At 35.5% G+C, this 20,752-nt stretch overlaps 1 protein-coding gene across 1 annotated transcript in view; it reads right to left on the bottom strand.

Moving 5' to 3' along the window:
• Positions 1–286: 286 nt before the first annotated feature.
• Positions 287–20,752, bottom strand: part of BCKDHB (branched chain keto acid dehydrogenase E1 subunit beta) — a 183,712-nt gene continuing 163,246 nt past the window's right edge. Inside the window, exons 10-11 of the mRNA XM_019651917.1 lie at positions 2,117–2,265; positions 287–578 (exon numbers count right to left, since the gene is read on the bottom strand). Coding sequence (XP_019507462.1) covers positions 2,125–2,265 — 141 coding nt within the window. The 3' untranslated portion in view covers positions 287–578; positions 2,117–2,124. The remainder of the gene's footprint in view (positions 579–2,116; positions 2,266–20,752) is intronic.

Genomic DNA, 20,752 nt, shown 5'->3' with positions numbered 1-20,752 from the left:
GAAAAGGGGCAGCAAGGATGATCCTACCCACCATACTCGGGGGAAAAAGCATGTATGTCGAATCAGTATACCTTGTTGAAACAAGAGTGGAGAATGAGGAAGAACACTCCAGAAGTTTTATCAACATACAACCACCTTGGCCATAAACAACTAAACCAAATACAATAAAGTTGAAAATGCAGTATTTCTAAACATTCCATTTTTTACTCAGATCTAATTAACAAGTTAATCTATTACTCTGCAACAAAAATTCTTTTTACTAATGGAAAAAAAAGGACACACAACCTGAAGATAATCTGATTTTGCTTTATTGAATACTATCCCACACCCAATATTTACAAATGTAATTAAGTGGAATTTATAAGACTATTATATGGAACATTTTAAAAAGTTAATCTGAAACACTCTGAATGGAAATCATCAATTCATGAGTTAATACAATAGCTAATTTATAATTTTTCAGCCAATATCCATCATGATTCATTTCATAAAAATTCTATTTTCAAGAAGAGATAAGTCTGAGGAAATATAAAAAATTCAGAAAAATATTTCCGTATCTAGTCAATCTTCCAGCTTTTCTGCAAAAGAAATCAATAACAATTATAGACATTCTTGCAATCATGAATTAAATACAGATTTTTCTCATGACAACTTTCTTTAATGCCATATTTAACTTTTAGTACAGAAAACCTGTTTTCTTGATAGGTTTAAATATTTATTTATGTTTAAAAAGAATACACGTTCAAATTTAAAACCAGCACCTAAACTTTATGTTAAAAATAACAACAAGTCATACGGCCACACGTTCTTAACCTTGACTCTCCATTATGGATGGTCCTTGGAAAGGGACAAGATGGACAACACAAAGAGGAAATCGCCTAACCTGTCCTAAGTGTGACTTATTGTAGAAGCCAGTTACTTTCACAGACATTAAGTGGACATCAGAAATACAGCATCTACCTCTGCTTGTCTGAGAGAATAGCGGCACATGTGGACTAATGGCCCTGACTTCCATCATTAACAACATCCTCAGAATAGAACTACAAAAAGTGTGGGGCTCAGAGTGGCAGAAGCAGGGGAGAAAAAGGGGCATTATTTTCTCTATCTGCACAAATTTAAAGGTCAATCTCTCTCTGGTTTTAGGTGAGCTAGTTCTACGATCCATACACAGAATTAAAGAATATAGCACTTCTTATCTTTAAAAAAATATGGCTGTGTTATTATTCTCCCTTTCCCTTTGAAAGATCGTGGTTCTTCAAAATGTATGATTATAATTTTGGACAACCTACATAATAACATATAAAGCAATTGATCCTATCTATGCATTTTGAACCATTTCAAAAATGCCAAAGATAAAATCAGTGTGTCGGTGACAGCAACTTCCATAGCATTAAAACCCTTAAAAAGAACTTAACGGTTTTTAATGGTATTCATTGTTGCTAGACTAACACTGCTGAAGGGGCATACAAGCACAACTTAGAAACTGGAATGAGTAAACATAATTTATTATCCACAATTTAAAACCACTCACTTGCCAAAAAGATTCCGGAAATGATGGTGGTGCTGGATATTTTTTTTAAGTAAAAATGTCCCTTATCCACAATTAATAGATTTCCTGCTTAACAAACTTATTTTTCAGATAATATAAATTCCAACTTCAGAATCTTATAGGTTACCATGTAATCGAAATTGCTGGCGTCCAAATTAATGGTGCTTGAAGGGTCATTTGAAATAACAGATATTACCCCTATTAATGGGGAGTTTGAATAGCTAATAAAAATATACAGAAATGAGGGTATAAGTTCGAACAACAGGGTGAGGTGTATTTGCAATCACACCACAGCAGAGCGCATCCTCAGCTAGTGCTTATTTAATGTTAACAAATGCATGCATCTGTTTTAGAAATTACAGCAATCAGAGAATACATATGCTTCACATGTTTCTATTAAACAAAAATATATTATAAATTTAATTTTTTTTTCCCGGAAACCTACATTTTGTTCTGAAAGTTGCCACTTACCAAAATACAACACATTGATGCCCACTGTTCCTTGAGTAACAGGACATTATCGTCGGGGACACACACTAGCTTTCTCAAAATACAACGCAGACTTACCTCTGTGGTCAATACTTGATCATTTTTCGAAGGGCATCATAGCACTTCCATTTGTCTGGGATGTAGAATGGCTCAAAAATGTGAGGAAACGGTGTATCATACCCACATACTCTTGATATAGGAGCCTCCAGGTTCAGGAAGCATTCTTCCTGCAGGGAAGAAGACAGATGATTAACTTTAAGATGTCTTTTTATTTGCTGAGATTAAATATTTCAACTTAAAATACAATAGCATCTAAGGGCATTAAAATAATTAAGTATATTATAATGTGAAAAAAAGCAGGTTAAAAAAAACAGGTAACAAGTAGCATGTTTGGTATGATCCAAGTTTTATTTAAAATATTTTCATATATGTATACGTATTTTATGCCCACATACACAGCTATTGTTTAAACCAAATCGGGATTATACCAAACATGCTGACCTACAAATACAAATGTAAGGAAAATCACAACAAAATGTTCACAGTAAGCTCTGCAGCTTGAAATTAGTGGTGGTACATGTTTTCTTTTGTTTCCTGTATTTTTCAAATTTTATATACCATAAACATATATTGCTTTCATAATAAATATTTGTAATTATTCTCCGCAGCCAGCCTGTGTCCCAACGACGTGACTGTGTCCTGGTTTCTCTCATAACCAGGCTTTTTTTAGATGCCTTCGGTCCCATGGCCAGTGATTCCCCAAGCCCCACTGGTCTCTGTCTGACTGATCTGTACGCATCTCTCACGTATAACCTTAGGAGTCACCTCCGCAGGAAGCCGTTCTTGACACCTAGCCAACCCTACACCACCCAGGACAAAGGAAGGGCTTCTGCCCTGAGCCCCCACACCACTGTACCAAGCACACTCCACGGTAGCAGCCCGATTATCTGTCTCCCCTGAGAGGCTATGAACTTCACGAGGCCTAGCCATCTGGTGTAAACATGTAACATATCAACTATAGAAAAATTCTGTAATAAGTCGTCTTTGGGGGAGGGAGGAAATGTTATTCAGGTGACAATTTCAATTAAGAAAATAAATTTTTAAAGAGTTAAAAAAATCTAAAAAGAGATATGTGATTCAACTTTTCTGAGGAAGATGATATTAATTTTCCCATTTACAGCTATTACCTGAAATAAAACCTCTGTGTGTGTTTTTTTATATATACCCACTTTATGTATTACCTTGCTTCATAAAGAACTTGAAGAGGTTCACATTTTCTTAAATATTTTACTAATTGTGTTTTTAAATTTTCATTTGAACGGAAATTTTTACTTGAAGGAAACCTGATGCCTGATACTCAGTCCTAACCTCCGTGCATATTGCTTCTCGTGACAAGTATATTAGGGCAGAAAGGGCCCAGGAATAGGGCAGATTAGCAAAGGGCACCAGCTGAACATTTATACACCTCTCCCTGCCCCCAATAACCACTGTGACTTACAATACCCAACACCAAATAAGTAAGTGTTGGTTTTCCTAGCAACAGAAAATCATGAACAACTTGAGAACCTTGAATACATAGGTTTAAAGAGTCACCTAACAAATTCCACCACTAATAAGCTCAAAAGAGATGAAAGATTGAGTGGGCTGTTTCTTGATTGCAACAAGTAATTTTAAAGGGGTCAATTTAGGGTTAACTCAGTTTTATTACTTTAGTTCACATGGGCTGTTTTGCCATCTTCCCTGAATACTGCATTCTTCATAAACAAGCTAACCATGGGCACTGAAAAATACAGAACATCAAGGGCAAAATATTTCACTAAGTGCCTTTGATTTTGCACTTGTTATAAAATATTTTTCTTTAGAGCTAGTACCCTAGAAAGCTGCCTACCACAAAATGATCTGTCAGTGTGAAAATCATTCCTTTTAGCATAATGACTAAAATTATCAAACTAATTTTTTCCCCCCAAATAGCAATGTTTCTAATTCCTCAAGAATGAGAATCTTTATAGGAAAAATCTATATGTTTGCACCGTCATAGAAAAAGGTTAGCAAGGTCACACTTGAACTGCAAACAGTGATTATTCTTTGAGGCTGAGTGTGGCAATGAGGTGGGGAAGGACTCCACTTCTTATTTCATAAGTATTGTTAGAGTTTTTATGGCACAGTATTAGTTTTGTAATTAAATGGCATTGAAATAAAGTAAGAGTAAAGTGAAGAATTATCTTCTAATGTGAATAAAGTTTCCTATTTTATGTTACAAAAATTTGTGATTTTATATGTAGTACTTTCTTAATTTGGAAACAATTACTATAAATTATGTGGAATTATATGATTATACCATACTATGTGTAAGTATATAAAATGTATTGTAAAAATCATGGAAGATAATTCAAGGATATAGAAGACTATGATTCAATTTTATAAGGTTATATACCCTGACCAATTGAAACAGTTTGAAATTTTAACACCTTGTTATAACTGAAGTATATTAAAGAGACTTAAATTATTCCTTCCACAACTTGTGTTAAAATTTCTTTTAAAGCAATTAGAAATAAGATGTTTGGGTCAAGCAGCTGTACAGAATTACATCCCACTGAACTGCTTCACACTGAATACACACACACTTAGGAAAAGAAATATTAATCTCATGGGCAGGTTTATTGATGAACGTACCCATTAATTCTCTACAAAGTATATCTCTCACTTCATTGTATTCCACATTATGACACCATAACTATAGCAATCACATGTCCTAAATTTCCAAAACAATCCAGATTAATCATATTCTTCTTTGTAGTCCATATGCATGCTCATATTTTAAAAACCATGTTTAATGATTTTTGACTCAGAAATAGTAATCCACATAAAATTAGGAAGAAATAAAGTAGATAGTCCTTCCAAAAGACCCTTGTGTGGAATTCTATATATGGGATTTGAATTTACTTCTAGATATGTCTTTTTGTAACTAAGAGAGTTTTCTTTTTAAAATATGTGAATAAGAATAGTAAACAGTACTTATAATACAGCAGGCATGGTGCTAAATGAGTTATATTTCATCTCATTTAATCATTTTAACAAATCCATTAGGTAGGTATTATATTCCACTTCAGAGGTGAGGAAACCAAGGTGAAGGAACTTGTCCAAGGTCAAATAGCTACATACATAGCCAAATAAGATTCAAACCTGACTACAAAGCCCATGTTCTTAGTCACTCTTCTGCAGTTTTGAGGCACTACTATTGAGAACGTAATAACAACAACAAAATAAGTATAATACAAATAAAAAAGAATGGTGAAATGGAAGGCAGGCTGGGATCAGGTTTTACAACAGAACCTCGAGAGGTATAATAGGTTAAGTTCTGTCCAGGAAGCCCCTTTCATATATATATATATATATATATATATATATATATATATATATATATATATATATATATATATATATATATATGGAAGGTAGAGGCTAATACATGTGAAGAAACTGAAAGCACACACAAACATGAAAGTAACACCCAGAGAAATAAACAGATGGTTCTGGGTATCAGGCTATCCTAAATGATTCAAATAAGCATAACTCAAATTATTTCCTATTAGCAATCTGGCTTGCTATGTATATTATAACCAGAAAAGGAAACAATGTGAAATAACAATTCCAAATCATAAAAATCACAGACATAGGCAAAACAAATTATTTGCCTATTTTTTTTTAACAAAACAAAACAAATTTAGTAGTACCTTGTTGAAATTGCAGGGGACAGAGATCCTGTAAATTTTCTAGCAGGTAAAAGAGGGTAAGTAAAAATAAAATGATCCAGGGGTCGACCGAGTGGCTCAGTTGGTTAAGAGCTTCCTCAAGTGTGTGAGCTCTGAGCAACAGCAGTGCTGGTTCGACTCCCACATGGGCCAGTGAACTGTGCCCGAGCTGAGCTGCCGCTGAGCTGCCAACAGGTGGCAGGATGGCTCAGCAGGTGAGAGCACGAGCTCCTAACAACAAAGATGCCTGTTCGAGATGGTGGGCTACGCCTACCCACAACTAAAGACTGAACTCGGCACTTTGAGCTGAGCTGCCGCCCAGGTGGCTCAGGGGATAGAGCATGTGCTCTTAACAACAAGGCTGCTGGTTCCACTCCCGCATAGGATGGTGGCTATGCCCACAGCACCTTGAGCTGAACAGTGTGACCAGACTTAGAGCTGAGCTTCCTGTGCCCTCCACAACTAAGATTGGAGGACAACTTGGTTGTTCCCTTCCCCAATTCCCCGATAATAAATAAATAAATAAATAAATAAATAAATAAATAAATAAAATAAAATGATCCATTGCTTCTCGGCCTTTTGGCTAAGATCAAGTGTAGTATCTGTTCTTATCAGTTTAATATCTGATACATCCTCTATCCGAGGACAATATATTAAATGGATTTTTGGAATTAGGAGATGGAATAGGAGCTTGCTCCGTCCACTTCACACATCGACCTGGTATTGCAGTACTTCTAGGAACGGTGCACCAAAAAAAAATAATAATAATAAATAAAATAAAATGATCCATTATTGTTTTAAGATAAATAAATTATTGATCGTTTTTTAAAAAATTAATTAATTGTACTGTAAATATTCCTATTTGTTGAATGTAAAATAGATTGTATATTATATGTATGTGTATGTAAATGTGTACATATTAGGGCTTCTGTGGGGTCACTCAAGATCTCTCAACACATAACCCCATTTCCCCATTAAAGTTTTAAGTACATCAATCATAAATTCTCCTGTCACCGTGTCACAGGAGTTACATCCCTGAAATCCGTCTCAGGCATTCCACACTGTGGTTTCAGTCATTCTCAACAAATCTTTTTGTTGTTTTTATGGCAAAGCTACAAAACATAATTGATACAGCATGGAGTTTGGAATACTGTCTGAAGGGAATCTATGTTCTACTGTGATTTAACCTCTCAAAGCTTTTGATTACTCAATAGCAAAACAGAAGTATTAAAAATTCTGCTATTTTATCATCCTATCGTTTTGTAACACTATTATTACCTTGCCTAGTTGTCTTTCTAGATTGTGCATTACCATGTGAAATGTACCTAGTTTCATGCCTGACACATCATAGTGCTCAATAACTGCTACATTTTTGTTTTCCTCTTAAGATTTTCCAAGTTACAATAAACACAAGGTATTTGAAATGGTAGACCCAGTCATCATTGTGGAAAAGATTCTGGTATACAAAACGCTCAACACTGATAAATAATATCTCTTACAGCACAAAGCCTGAACAACTACCATTTGTTGGAACTAACTAAGCCTTTTAAGAAAATACCAATACTAAGTGCAGTATGAGGAAGGAGGGTGGAAGCCACTGAGGTTATGAGGCGGCACTCTGGCCTCAAGGATAAGGCAGGGCCGGGTGCTGCCCCCTGGTGGGAACAGGGAGCCTGGACACTGATTGCCTGTTCCTGGGGTTGGAATGACAGTTTGTGTGGCTAGTCAAAAGCTCCGGACATGGTTTAAAAATTTCCACTGAAAAGAATGTAACTTCCATGCAGTGCTACTATAGAAAAGTACCCTGCCAGTCAGCTACCGGAAGGGTTACAAGGAAGAGAGCCTGGTAGATAACTGAAAGTAATGAAGGCATACCCACTTCAAAAAACATGGTGGAGACTAAAGAGTGTAAGATATCATTTGATTCATTTTTAAAGCAATCATTTTGGTTTTGTTTTTTTAAATTCGAGGCAATTCCAGGCTCAGATTTTTTTTTCTGAGAATAATTTGGGATAATTTTTTTTCAGGTCTTCTAATGACAGAATGTTGGATACAGCCCACTGTGCAAGAATACATATCATCTTGAGTTTGAAAGTTATTAAGTTTAAAGTAAGATGAGAAAAATTTAGGTCTTTTATTATGTCCCTACATTCTGATAGCTGATATTGGCTGATGAAATCCCTTTCATTTTCCTGAAGAACTATTCAACTAATTTTTTCTAAACATTTAATGGAAAGTCAGAAAAGCAGGACATTGTAATGAGAAGCACATCACAAGTCAAAATAGACATACATTGCCTATATGATTATCTGATAAATCAAAATTTTATGTTCTTCCTTGGAACAATAAAAAACATCACTCTACAACTTACTTTCAAAGTAATAACTCCAAAAACTGATTTTTAAATTATTTTTCAAACAAAAAACTCCAAGTTATATCACATAATTGTTATCATGCCACCATAACACATTTAAACTATGAGAATATATTTTGCTTCAGGTCAGGGGTGATAACAAGCTATAAATGTAATGAGCACTGAACAAGACATACAGATGAGTTATCATTTCTTCTCTAGGAAAAACATTAAGAAAAATTTTACATGATTTATGAACATACTTAGTTTTTTTTTAATTAAAATGTATTGGGGTGACAATGGTTAGTAAAATTACATAGGTTTCAAGTGTACAATTCTGTAATACATCATCGATGTATCACATTGTGCTGAATGTACTTAGTTTTAAACCTGAATGCAATACCATTGGGTCTTTGTCAATTATTATTAACAATAAAACAATGGGAGTTTTGTTTCTAAATACAATTAGTTGTCTAAAGGTCATAATGAGCAGTGCAAGAGTTAGACTTTAAAAAATATGAGAAAAACTAAACTAATATATCAAAATGATGTATATTTGACAGCTTTAAAGTCTATGAACTTAAGAAACTTACTTTTGATTATAAGTTGATTAGTCCTTGTTATTTATGTCAGGTTAGACGTCCTCCAGTTTCCAAATATTATCAGAGAATATTTGTTTTAAATTTGTTTTAAATCTGCCATGAAAACTTGCCCATAACCAAAACATGAGTTTTGGCACATGAGAAAAAATGATTCTGGTGTTGTAAATCATACTTTCTCAGCAAATGAATCACAGAAACCTACGAAGGCACTATGCCAGCAACTCCAAATTAATTTCATCACTGAACTAAGTAAATGCAACTTGACTAATGTAAAATAAACAATTTTTCATTTAAGCTAATTGTTTAAATAGGATGTATCATATTTTTAAAACAGAGCTTTATATACACACACACACCCCAAATTTTCTACATAGCACAGACCTACAAAATTAATGCTTTCGACAGCAGAGTCCCTAATCTACCCCCCAATTAACAGGATGCTCCCCCACATTTGTGCTATGTGGTTTTTTTTTCTAATACCATGTAAACAAGATGCATTCAACAAACATTTGTTGATATGAGGTCTCTCACTTTTAAAATGCAGTTGAGGCAATATAATTAAACAAAAGAGTATATGAATAATATAATTGTATCCAGATTTGTATAACACCTGAAACATTATAATCAAGCCCAACTATTTCAGCAAAGCTTCCATGTAAAACCATAATCTTGACTAAATTAAAAGCTGAGATCTCTATTAATTTCATTGGAAAGTCTACAATGTCTGCTGACTTTTTTTAAAATCCCATTTCTTCCCTTTAATGCAAATTACTGGCAATTTGGTACAATTTTTGTTTTCTAAGATTTGTTTCAGCTAAAGAATGAAACTGAATTGTAAATTAGTATTTTCATTTAAGTTCCAATTCTATTTTTAAAATGGAATTTTATTTTCTGAAGTTAGAAATACCATTTCTGATCTAAACAGGTTTCCCCGAATATAGTCTAGCTATCTAAAACAAAGTTGGTGCATGATATTAAAATATGCATAGAAATGATTCATGGCTCAAACTCAATAGTCATGTCAGAATATAAACATGAGTGTAAAATCATCTATGAATCTCGATATTGTAACTCTTGAAACAAGCAGAACAAATTTCAATATTAAAATTTAACATTAAAAATTAAGAATTTAGTACATAATATAAATTGCTTTCTTCTCAAAATGATTGTTTTGTAAATTTCACTATTTTTTAAAATCAGAAATAGGTAAAAGCAAGTGACAATTCAATTTTAGAATTTATAATCTTAACTAAAATCACTTTTGTAAAAAGTACAGAGTGCTCATTATGGCCCAGAGACTATACTAAATACGTTATAAATATTAACTCATCTTAATTCTCATAAAGACTAAATAGCAATCACAAAGGTAAAACTAGCACCCCACCCAAACCACTTTGGTTCTCCAGGTAAAATCTGTAAGGGTCTGGTTATGCTTTCAAAATTTCCCCTGGATACAGTCTTGAGTGACAACCCAAAGCTGCCTCACCATCTTCACCTGAACAATGGCTAAAAAAAATCACTTCTTCATTAAATCTTCCTGCAAAACACATTTTGTTTATTTGCTGCACTCTGTCTCCAATGATGTTCTGAGGTTTTAAAAGTTCAAAGCCTAAAGTTTAACTTCGTTTGAGTTATTCAATGTGCAAATTTGGACATTTAAAATGTACCGTGGCTACACTGCTTTTGTTAAAACAATTTATATTCAATAGAGAAAGAAAAAACAGCAATGCTCTCAAATTACCACAGCCACTGAAGCTTCTCAAATTTTATAGTTCCAAATTCTTCCTATAGAAGAAAGCATCAACGGCACCAAAGTTTGCAAGTGGAATTTCTTTAGAATGTGGATGCATAATGATAAACATAAGCGACTTGCAGCACTGGCTCATCTCATGAACAAATCGCTCTCTGTAAGGTAGGATTTTTGCTTGGTTTGGCACCAGGAAATTTAAAATACTCCTGTAGAGCAACTTTTGATGATCATACAAAGCATTCAATTTTTCTGCTTGTTTTTCCACAAAATTCTTCATATAAACATTCTAATACACTACTAAATGGTGCTGGGAAGGCAGAAATCAATTCTGGCAAAACCGACCTGATGATTCCTTTGTCTCATGACATAGAAAATATATTCTTTTAGAATTTGGGGGACTGAACCTGCACGAAAAAAATTTCTGTTAGGATCTGTCACTTTCCCAGTTTTGCAACCTGTGCTTTAAGTTTCAAGACTAATTACAAAATGAAACTACTTGAATAGAGTGATTTCCCCCTACCTGGCACCATCTTTCTGAAAAGTTGAATTAAAAAATAATGGCTAAAATATTTGCTATTTTACAAATGATATTCTTTTGTTATAATATAAATGAGGTGTTTTTTAATTGCTTTTTCCTTCTTTTTAAAAATGTTAGATTTCTAGTTGATGTGTAGTTAATGCTTTAAAAAGTGCTAAAACAACTTGCTAAATATAAAAAAGACAAGGAAAAGGGAAAAATCAACTTTATCTACATAATGCCAGAAGAGATGTGTCTATATTTTTATTGAAATTAAACACACTTTATTTTAAGGTTAATCTTGGGTGTCATAGCAACAGTCTTTAAACTTGGTTTTGCTAAATGAGTAAGACCAAGTCATTTTTCAGCAGTTTAATTCTTGTCACTAGATCACTGGAATTTTATTAAAAAAAAAAAAAGCACAGCAGAAATAAATTTTCCAGGCTATTATCAATTATTAAGAAGATGCGGTCAAAAACTTAATTGGATCCCACTAGTAATAGTAGCACTTCCAAGAGTTTAATAACTGAACAAATTAACAACGCAAACAAGTTTCTGGCAGGAATCTCCAACCTGAGTAAGAAAAGGCTTATAAATGCTCTCATTATTTAGGAGGACGACTTTTGCTAACATGATAGATTTTACCTATGCATTAAAACAAATCTAACAATTGTAATTATTGTCTTATCCAATTGAAATAAAAATCAGAATCCCAAATATATTTTCCTCTTTACTGCACTTACATATCTGTTTCTACTTTTAAGGTTGGTTAATATTTCCAAGAAGTTTTTCAGGTTCAACGTCTATGCATTTGCATACACATTTTTCACGTTAGAATTTCACGAATGGAGAGATATTTGATAATTGGGGGGTGAAATGCATATGACTCTTTTTTTACTCCTAATATTGGATTAATTGTAGGCTGATGAGAGGACCTAAGTCTGCATGTATTCTCACAAAGTCTGTATTGCATGCTCAGCGTGGACAAATTTCTAATACGCCTGCTAAAAACACAGACACACTGAGGGGGTCGTTAGGGACTGGGACCTAGTTCTAGATACTTTTTAGTTAAGCATAAAAATACAATATCAGAATTGCCCAAAGGTAGTGTTTAATAATAAATTTAGATGAATTAAATTTATATAGTTCACATAAAATGGTAATGTTCACATAATTTATTTAGATGGACCAGAGCATTTACTTACTATTTTTTATCTACTTACTTGAGGCTGAATTATATTAATTCAATCAGGTCCCTCAATTAGGAATCAGAGGCTAACACACACAGCACTGACTCCCCAAAGAAATCACAGGAGCACCCCTATATGTCATACTCATATATCACACATAATGATGCACAGGAGCACACATGGACACAAACAAACAATCCTGGCCAGTATTGTGAGAAATAACGTGGCAGCCAACAGGAAAAGAAAGGTATTTTTCCATATGCCTGCCTGTTCAGAAAAAGGAATACGTACATGCATACAGAGAACAGAAAAACCAGACATTCTCAAAATAGTAACCAAAGAGATGCTCTTATTGAATAATAAACAAGTGTAATTATCTGTGTAGTAGTCTCAACCCTTTCAACAACTCTATGTGGCGGCACAAATGAGGAGCTGAGGTTTGTGAAGTTTAAGTGAGGGACCAGGACACACAGGTACTTGCAGTTTTGTTGGTATTTACCAGCTCTCCTAGTTAATCTTGGGTGCACTGGAAAAGATCTAAAATTTCAAAATGGGCCAAAGAGTTTTTCTTGGATACAAGGTAATATTTGTATCTATTGCTATCATTGTACCTGCGAAAGAAAAACTAGTGGAATTGTTCACCTGTTTTTGTCAAACCCAATCAAGATTTTTTCTCAACTTTAATAAAAAGGTTTTTAAAATCTGGCACATCACTGGTTTTCTTGTTTACCTTGTAGGCTAGACTAGAAATAGCTTGCAGGCTGTACAAAAACTTGTGTGTGTGTATGTGCGTGTGGTGGGGGTTTACTAAATTTGGCCCATGGGTCAGAATTTGCTAACTCTTGCCTTAGAACAATCATATAAAAAATGACTTCTTATTCTCATTTCAGAAGGAATGGACTAGGAGAACTTAAAGTAACAAAGCTTTGACTATATTTCTAGAATTAGCTATCCCTTTCTCTGTTGTGCAGCTTTCTAGGAGAGGCTGGGGTAAAAACTGCAAAAAAAGAGGGGCCCTGAGCTGTTCACTGCCCTTTTGGGGGTGTTATTGGGGAGAATAGATGGTCTTTTTAATTAGAGTTACAGTAGGTTAAGCTTGGATTTATGTTTTGTTTCTTTTAGAGATTTGCTGGGAGGAAGATGTGCAAATAAGGGGAAGGGTGGGCATAAGTCCAATGAACTGGACTTTGTTTCCAGTTCATTACCAACAGCTTGCTTGAGTGCAGGTCATGAGCTGCCATTTTGAGTTGTGAAGCTGTGAATTCTCAGGAAAAACTGAACATTCAACCTATGGTAGGCTATAAGCTTAAAGTTTCTTCTACCAAAAGTAAAAAAAAACCAAAAAACCCAAAACCCCCCCCAAAAAATATTAAAGTGCTTCATCAGGAGATTAAATTTGCTTCCTTATCTATTTATTTCCTCATTTATGATAGACTCTAGGTGAATTTAGGTAACTAAGTAATTTGAAAAGAATGTGACAGCGTTTTGATAAATTAGAAAAATATTTTAAATAAACATAGGTTACAAGTTTTATCCTAGCCTTAACTTAAATTGGAATATGAAATTTAATCCTCTCCTCATGGTAAATATTTTATAGCAATTCTCCACGGTTAACTCACTTTGTAAAACTCTAAAACTACAGAAGAAAACTTCTGGAGTATTTAAAGAAATGTCTTTTGAGAATAAAATTAAATTCTTGTTTTCAATTATAACAACAGACTACAGATGAGACATTGCTATTAAATTAATCTTAAACGAAAATGTAAATTTAAGTGCGGCACGGGATCTCCTTGTCACAGGCTGTACTTGCCAACTTCCATTAGTGGTTATTGGCAGTCTCCACAGCTAGCACTGGGGTGTTTATTAAATAGCTGTGGGCTCTCATGTTGTAGGTGTAAAGCTAGCTGTACACACATAAGTGTCATCAAGTGGACATGGCTGTGAGAAGATGGGTCCATCCCCATGCACGGAAACATACAGGTCCCAGTTGTCTGAGACAAACATTTCAGTCATCCCTAGGAAAGTATCACTTTTAAAAGTTTGATTAAAAAATTATATATATGTGTAATATATCTGGGTTACGACGCATTAGAATTTCATTATTTTCAATCCCCAGTTCCCTAAATGAGCATGCTTATATTTAACATAACAAATCACCAACCCACAAGGATTTTCCTTAGGTTTCCTCAAATACTAATTATGTAGCAAATCTAATTAAGTTTGTATGACTCACTTCAGCAGCAGGTACTTCAGTGACCTCAGAATTGCCAAAAGGGGTCTGAAGTGTCTATTCTCCCTCCAAAACAATCGGGCTGCATGCCAACTGATAACCGTTAAACACAGCTGCAGAGCAAATGTGTGGTCTTGGTCCTGTAAACACAGTGTTCACACATCAAGCTGCCCTATGAGCAACTGTAGATTCAGAACTACCGATTTCAGGTTTATGTTACTGTTTTATATGTGAGTATTAAGTCACTTGTTCTACCCAGCACGGCTTGTGCAGATTTCTATAATGCCATGAGTTTCCTCCACCTAAGAACACTCACGGACACTATAAATCCCAAATATTGATAAAAACATTTTAATCAGCATCTTGTTGAATTGGTTTTCAAGCTCTATTGCTGACATGAAAAAGAGTAAAGGTTGCTTTGTGTGTCTGAGAACATATTTTTGGGATAATTAACATGCGATATATTTTACCTCATTCCTGAAGAAAATCACATATACTTTGTTTATTATAAATGCTTTGCTTTTCATTATAGAAGATAAGTGTGCAAAACAAACCTATGGACAAATCAGAGCTATAGAAATTAAACTATTTTATATTATATTATTTTATTTCAGTAACTCAAAGAATTTCCATATAAGGAAATTCTTTTCAGAGGGGCTCTCCAAACTGGGTGGGTTGCCGGATGCTTAAGGCCATGACCGCATTCCCTCCTGAGGCTGTTAGATCGCTATGGCAACTCCCCTTTCCCTATGAATAAGCAACAGCTATGAACACTCAAATCTCAAAGAAGGAAAAAAAAATGGTTTCCTTTTCTATGACAATAATAATAGTTGCAAGACTGAAATATACCACTTTTTGTGCAAAGCAAACGATATCTTTGCTAACTGAATTATTTCACGAGAATTCAGCTAGCTTTATAATAAATACAAAATTAGTGAAATCAGCCAGTTTCTAAAGTAGGTATAACTTGTGACATAAGTAATCTAAGGATGTTACAGCTGGAGTGGGTTATGGGTCCAGGCAGAAGGAGAAATTGGATCTCCAGGGAGCAATGACATATCAGACAGAAGTAAAACAAACAAGAAAACAACATATGCTTCCACACAGCTCTTAAGAGTTTCTTAAAAGCAGCACACATTTTCAATAGTTATATTTCTTATCTGTGGTTGTTTCCAATATATAGTATACTGTATAGGGTAATTGATTGCTAGCCAAATTGATTCCATTTATTAAATTAAATACATCTCCCTCCTATTTAAGGCAGTAATTATTTGCCAGCTTTGTCTTCACTGGCTTAAGTATCAATGGGTATATCTTTTAAGTTGTGTCTCATTTTAGGTGTGCAAAACCAACATTGCAAAGCGTCATGCACACTGGTTTTCACAGCCCATTGTATTAGAGGAACAATACCTGACACAGAGTTGGCATCAGTAAATATTTGTTCACCAAACAACTCTAGTTTTGACTTATATTCGGTTCACTCTGGGGTATTAATGGGCTTAGTCACTGATGATGCAAAAAATCAGCAAGACAGGAAGTGGGGTGTAGAGATTTTTTAATCCTTAGCAATTTACTGCACGCTGTTTTACTCATCTACCAGACGCCACACCACTGCCATTGTTATCATGTCCTTCCCCTAATTAAAAGTTTTTCCTGGCTCCCCAAAGCTTGTGCTTTATTTATCCGTAGTTCCTTCACAGCCCAGTATACACATGCACAGGCCCACCTCCATGGCACAGCTTATTATTTATAGCACCGGCTTTACAACAAACCTCTCTTCTCAAACTCTGATTTTTTCTATCCCTTGCTATCTTCTCATAATTCATTTTTCAAATTCAGCGCAAATGCCAGGAAGCCTTCAGGACCTTGATGTTGGTTTTTTTAAAAAATTCATTTATTCAATCATTTGTCAATCAAATATTTCAGAGCCCAGGGTGTCCCTACTTTCAGAGTTTTACTATGGGGAGCAGGGGAGTATGTATGAGGAAGTCCTAGAAAGGAGGTGCGCAGAGGCTTGCGGTAGACACAGCAGGGAGCTCTAAGTTTTGTATAGAGTGCTCAGGGAAGGGTTTTCTGAGGAAGTGGCATTTGAAAACCTTGAGGAAGCAGCTCTGCCAAGCATCTGGAAGGGGCATTTCTGCCAGTTGACATAATAAGCACAAAAGCACGGAGGCAGAAAGAACCTGGTGTGGTCGACAATGGAGAGAAAGCCCGTGGGAGTGCAGCAGCTCAGGGAGGAGGGGGCGCCTGCTGCACACGGAAGGGGCAACAACAGAGCAACAGAAAAGGAGGGGACACCAGGTGGCCGGATGGCCAACAGACCAGACCTGGCAGGAAGACAGAGGCAGATGGTTTTCATATTTTACATATCTATATGTCACAGAGCACATGCAAGAGTGGCTACGGAGATTTACAAGATTCTCCAGGTAAACTCAGGGTTCATTTACAGGAAGTAAGGAATATCATTAGAGATGAATACGTACTAGAGTTGCTGAGAATTTGAGTGAGACACAAAACAGCACAGGGATGAGGGTAGTAAGTTCAAGTACACAATAGGAGCAGATTAGTGTTTTGTGTGTAATTTGGGGGAAATTATCATTTCATTCAGTACAAACATTTTAAGGATCAACACTGAAATGCCCATGCCGGAGGAAGTTAGAAACATAAAAATAGGGGGTTTAAAGTCGGAAGGACTTTACTACAGTTTGTGACTAATTGGAATTCTTTCTTGGCTAGTATTCAAATATCTTTTCCCTTCTAGTAATCTTTTTACCATATCCAGTGTCTTGATAGCAATAATACCAATTTCCCATTTACTAACACTACCAATTTTCTCTTTTTATTTCTTATCTCTGCATCACTGATTTCTTATAATTATGTAAAGAAAAAGGCTCCAAATTGAGTAACCTAGCAACGCGCACAAAGATCATATTTTTATAAATGGTATCTCTTGTTCCTTTGGCAAGGAGTAGGAATTCACTGCAGACAAAAACAGATTTTCATATGCTTTACCTAGGTAGGGGCAGCAGAGAAAAACCTGTCCCACTCATTCATGTCCTCTGTGTCGTCAGTCACGAAGGCTGATTACAATATAGCAAATTCTGAGCTAGTCCTATAATAATTTTGCTACCTAGCAACTTGGAGTGATTGTCAGGTAATCTAAAAATGAAAGTAAAATATAGCCAGATAATTTTCTATGTACTCAGCTATACAAAGTTCAGAAGTGTATATTTGTATTTGCTTAGCATTCATTTTAATTCTGATTTGTAAAAATTGAGATTGTGTAAACATTCGATTATTTGGTTATTAGCTAGAATCTCAATGTACAGACAAATTTCTTATAAAGTTTATGTAAATTCCAACTACCTTTTCAAGTTGTGAAAAAATGTTTCCTTTATGAAATACTAATGAATGACAAAACATCTCGCTTTCTTTGGGTTTCAGACTCATACTGTACTAGAAAGCAGACAACTTGGGTCCTTGTCCTGAATCTGTTATCAGCTAGGTTAGGGACAAGACAGTGGGGCTCTAGCTTTTCTACTCAATCATCCATACTGCCAGTGTACACATATCAGTGTGATAATAAAGGAAATCAAACTCCAGTTGCTGAAAGAGTAAAATGCCCTTCCTGACTCCCTTTAACAGAAGTCATCCCAGCATACAATGTCTGGCACACAGCAGACACTGAGTAAGTAGAGGCTGACCTGAAAAACTCCAGTTTTCACTTATCGTCGTCACATCTCTCAGGCTGAGAGCAAGGCAAGGGCTTGTGAGTCGTTAGCCCTTCAATACTGATAAAAACGGGAGTCAGCAAATTTTGAACGAAAAGAATTTCAGCCCTGAATTCTTGACAAAGCTTAAACTCACAATTGTCAATGTCAAACAACTATGGTGTACACCTGAAACTGATACAATGCTGCATGTTAGCTATAGTTTTAATAAAAATCTTAAAAAAATAAAATGAGTTAATAAATGTGATATGGTTAACATACGGCTTGGTACATTGTAAATGCTGAATAAATGTGGCAATTGTAAATAATTTAGAATGAAAAATAATACTCTATTGTCCATAGATATGTGATTGTTTATAATCAGCTGCAGTTTTCAGTTGTGTTTTTGAATTCTAACAACGCTTGAATTATTTAAAATGTAAAATATCTTATTAGTAAGACATAGATTCTGTATGTGTTAAAAGTCAACATTAGAAAGCAAGTCATGTCCTTAACCATAACAAAAGAAAGATTGTCAGATGACTATTTTGAGACACAAATGGCAAAAAATGACAATAAAATATAGATGGCCACAGAGCCAAAATAACTAAACAAACAATAAGAAAAAAAAAAAGGAAAGAAGGAAAAGAAGGAAGGAAGGGAGGGAGGAAGGGAGAGAGGGAGGGAGAGAGGGAGGGAGGGAAGGATGAAAATAAAACAAAGAAACTCCAAGGACCTTAAGAAGCCACAAAAGCTTTTTGTTTAAGGTTAATTCTGAGTAGGTGAGTAGGGAGGGTGTTCCAATACAGTTATTTGTTTACTGGCTAAAAACTCCCTCACAGACAGTGCTGTGTGAGCTGGTGCATTATCGTGATGCAAGAGCCATGAATTGTTGGCGAAAAGTTCAGGTCGTCTAACTTTTTCACGCAGCCGTTTCAGCACTTCCAAATAGTAAACTTGGTGAACTGTTTGTCCAGTTGGTACAAATTCATAATGAATAATCCCTCTGATATCAAAAAAGGTTAGCAACATCATTTCAACAAGTTCATTAACTTAATCGTGAGACCTTTGTAGAACTACACACACAAATATGTATATGTAAATATATGTTAAATGAAGAAAAGTTTTGTAGTCTAATTAACAGATACCAATGTCAATTTCCTGGCTTTGATTTTGTGCTGCAGTTATATGAGAGGTCACCAGGGAGGGAAGCTTGGTGAAGGTGACACAGAACTGTAAGTACTATTTTTGCAACTTCCTGAGTGCCTATAATTATTTCAAATTTTTTTTAAGTTAAAAAATGCTTTGCTGCTGTGCATCTTTCCATAACAAAGGCGACATAGATATAAGGAGCTAGAAAGTCCTGGATTTGAAGTAATAACCAGGCTCTAGTGTAGACTCTGTTAGTAAGCATCTCTGTGACTCCAGACAAGTTTACTTAGTCTCCTGAATTTTACTTTTTCTCATTTGTGCAAATGGTAGGCCTATCTCACAGGATTCTAAAAATTAAAATATAATTTTAGTGAAATCCAGTACATGCCTGGCATACAGCAGATATTAGCTTCCTTGTTTCTTTTTTTTTTTAAAAGATTTTATTGGGGAATTGGGGAAGGGGAACAGACAGGTAGACACATTGCTGTTTTTGTTCTTCAGTCTAGTTGTGGATGACGTCGCTTCACTGGCCCAGGTTGGTATGATCATTGTGCTCTTCCCGGGTGAGGAAATCGGTCGCTAGGCTCTGGACAGCCACTCACAGCGGCTCCCGGTAGCTCATTTAGTTCACAGCAGCCCACTGTAGCCCTGCTGCAGCCTACCAGCGACTCACAGCAGCCCAGCTCCAGTTCGAGCTGTTGTTCATCATCTTAGCTGTAGAGGGCGAGCGTCACTGGCCCTCAACGTGGGATCCGAGCCACAGCCCTGTTGCTCAGAGCTGGAGCTCCCAAGCCAGCTCTTAACCAGCTGAGCCACTTGGCCAGCCCCCTTGTTTCTTAACCTACATTTATTACACTACAATGAAACAGACAGACCAACACACAGCAACACAGGAAGTCAAAGACCAGAACGAGAGTCTAAAACACAAATCTAAGGGCACTGCAGAGAAGACGCTAAAAAATGCAGGGCTGCTGACCTTAGTTAAGTGGTAGCATTCAGGTTCTGCTAGTTACCATGCAGCAGAAACTTTCTTTTCTGCATCCATTCCCAAATTTAACGACAGGTTTAGATTTATAGAAAAACTGTGAAGAGAATAAGTACAGAGAGTTCTCATATACCCCATGCTGTTCCCACTGTGATAAACAACTCACATTAGTATGGCACATTTATTACAATTAACGAACTAACACTGATACATTATTATTAACAAAAGTCCGTCCGTTGTTCATATTGCTTCAGTTTTCCTCAATGGCTCTTTTCAATTCCAGCACCCTCTCCAGGATCCCACATTACATTAAGATCTCTCGTTTCCTTAGGATCTCCTTGGCTGTGACAGTTTCCTAGCCTTTCATTGTTTTTGATGACCTTGACAGTTTTAAGGGCTACTTACTGGTCAGGTATTATGTAGAAGAAGGTCCCTCTACTGGGATTTGTCTGATGATTGTCATATGATTGGAC

The sequence above is a fragment of the Hipposideros armiger genome, unplaced genomic scaffold, assembly GCF_001890085.2.
Source record: "Hipposideros armiger isolate ML-2016 unplaced genomic scaffold, ASM189008v1 scaffold_169, whole genome shotgun sequence".
Lineage (NCBI taxonomy): Eukaryota > Metazoa > Chordata > Mammalia > Chiroptera > Hipposideridae > Hipposideros > Hipposideros armiger.
Note: the sequence above shows the minus strand (reverse complement) of the source record. Positions and strands in the feature narration are given on the sequence as shown.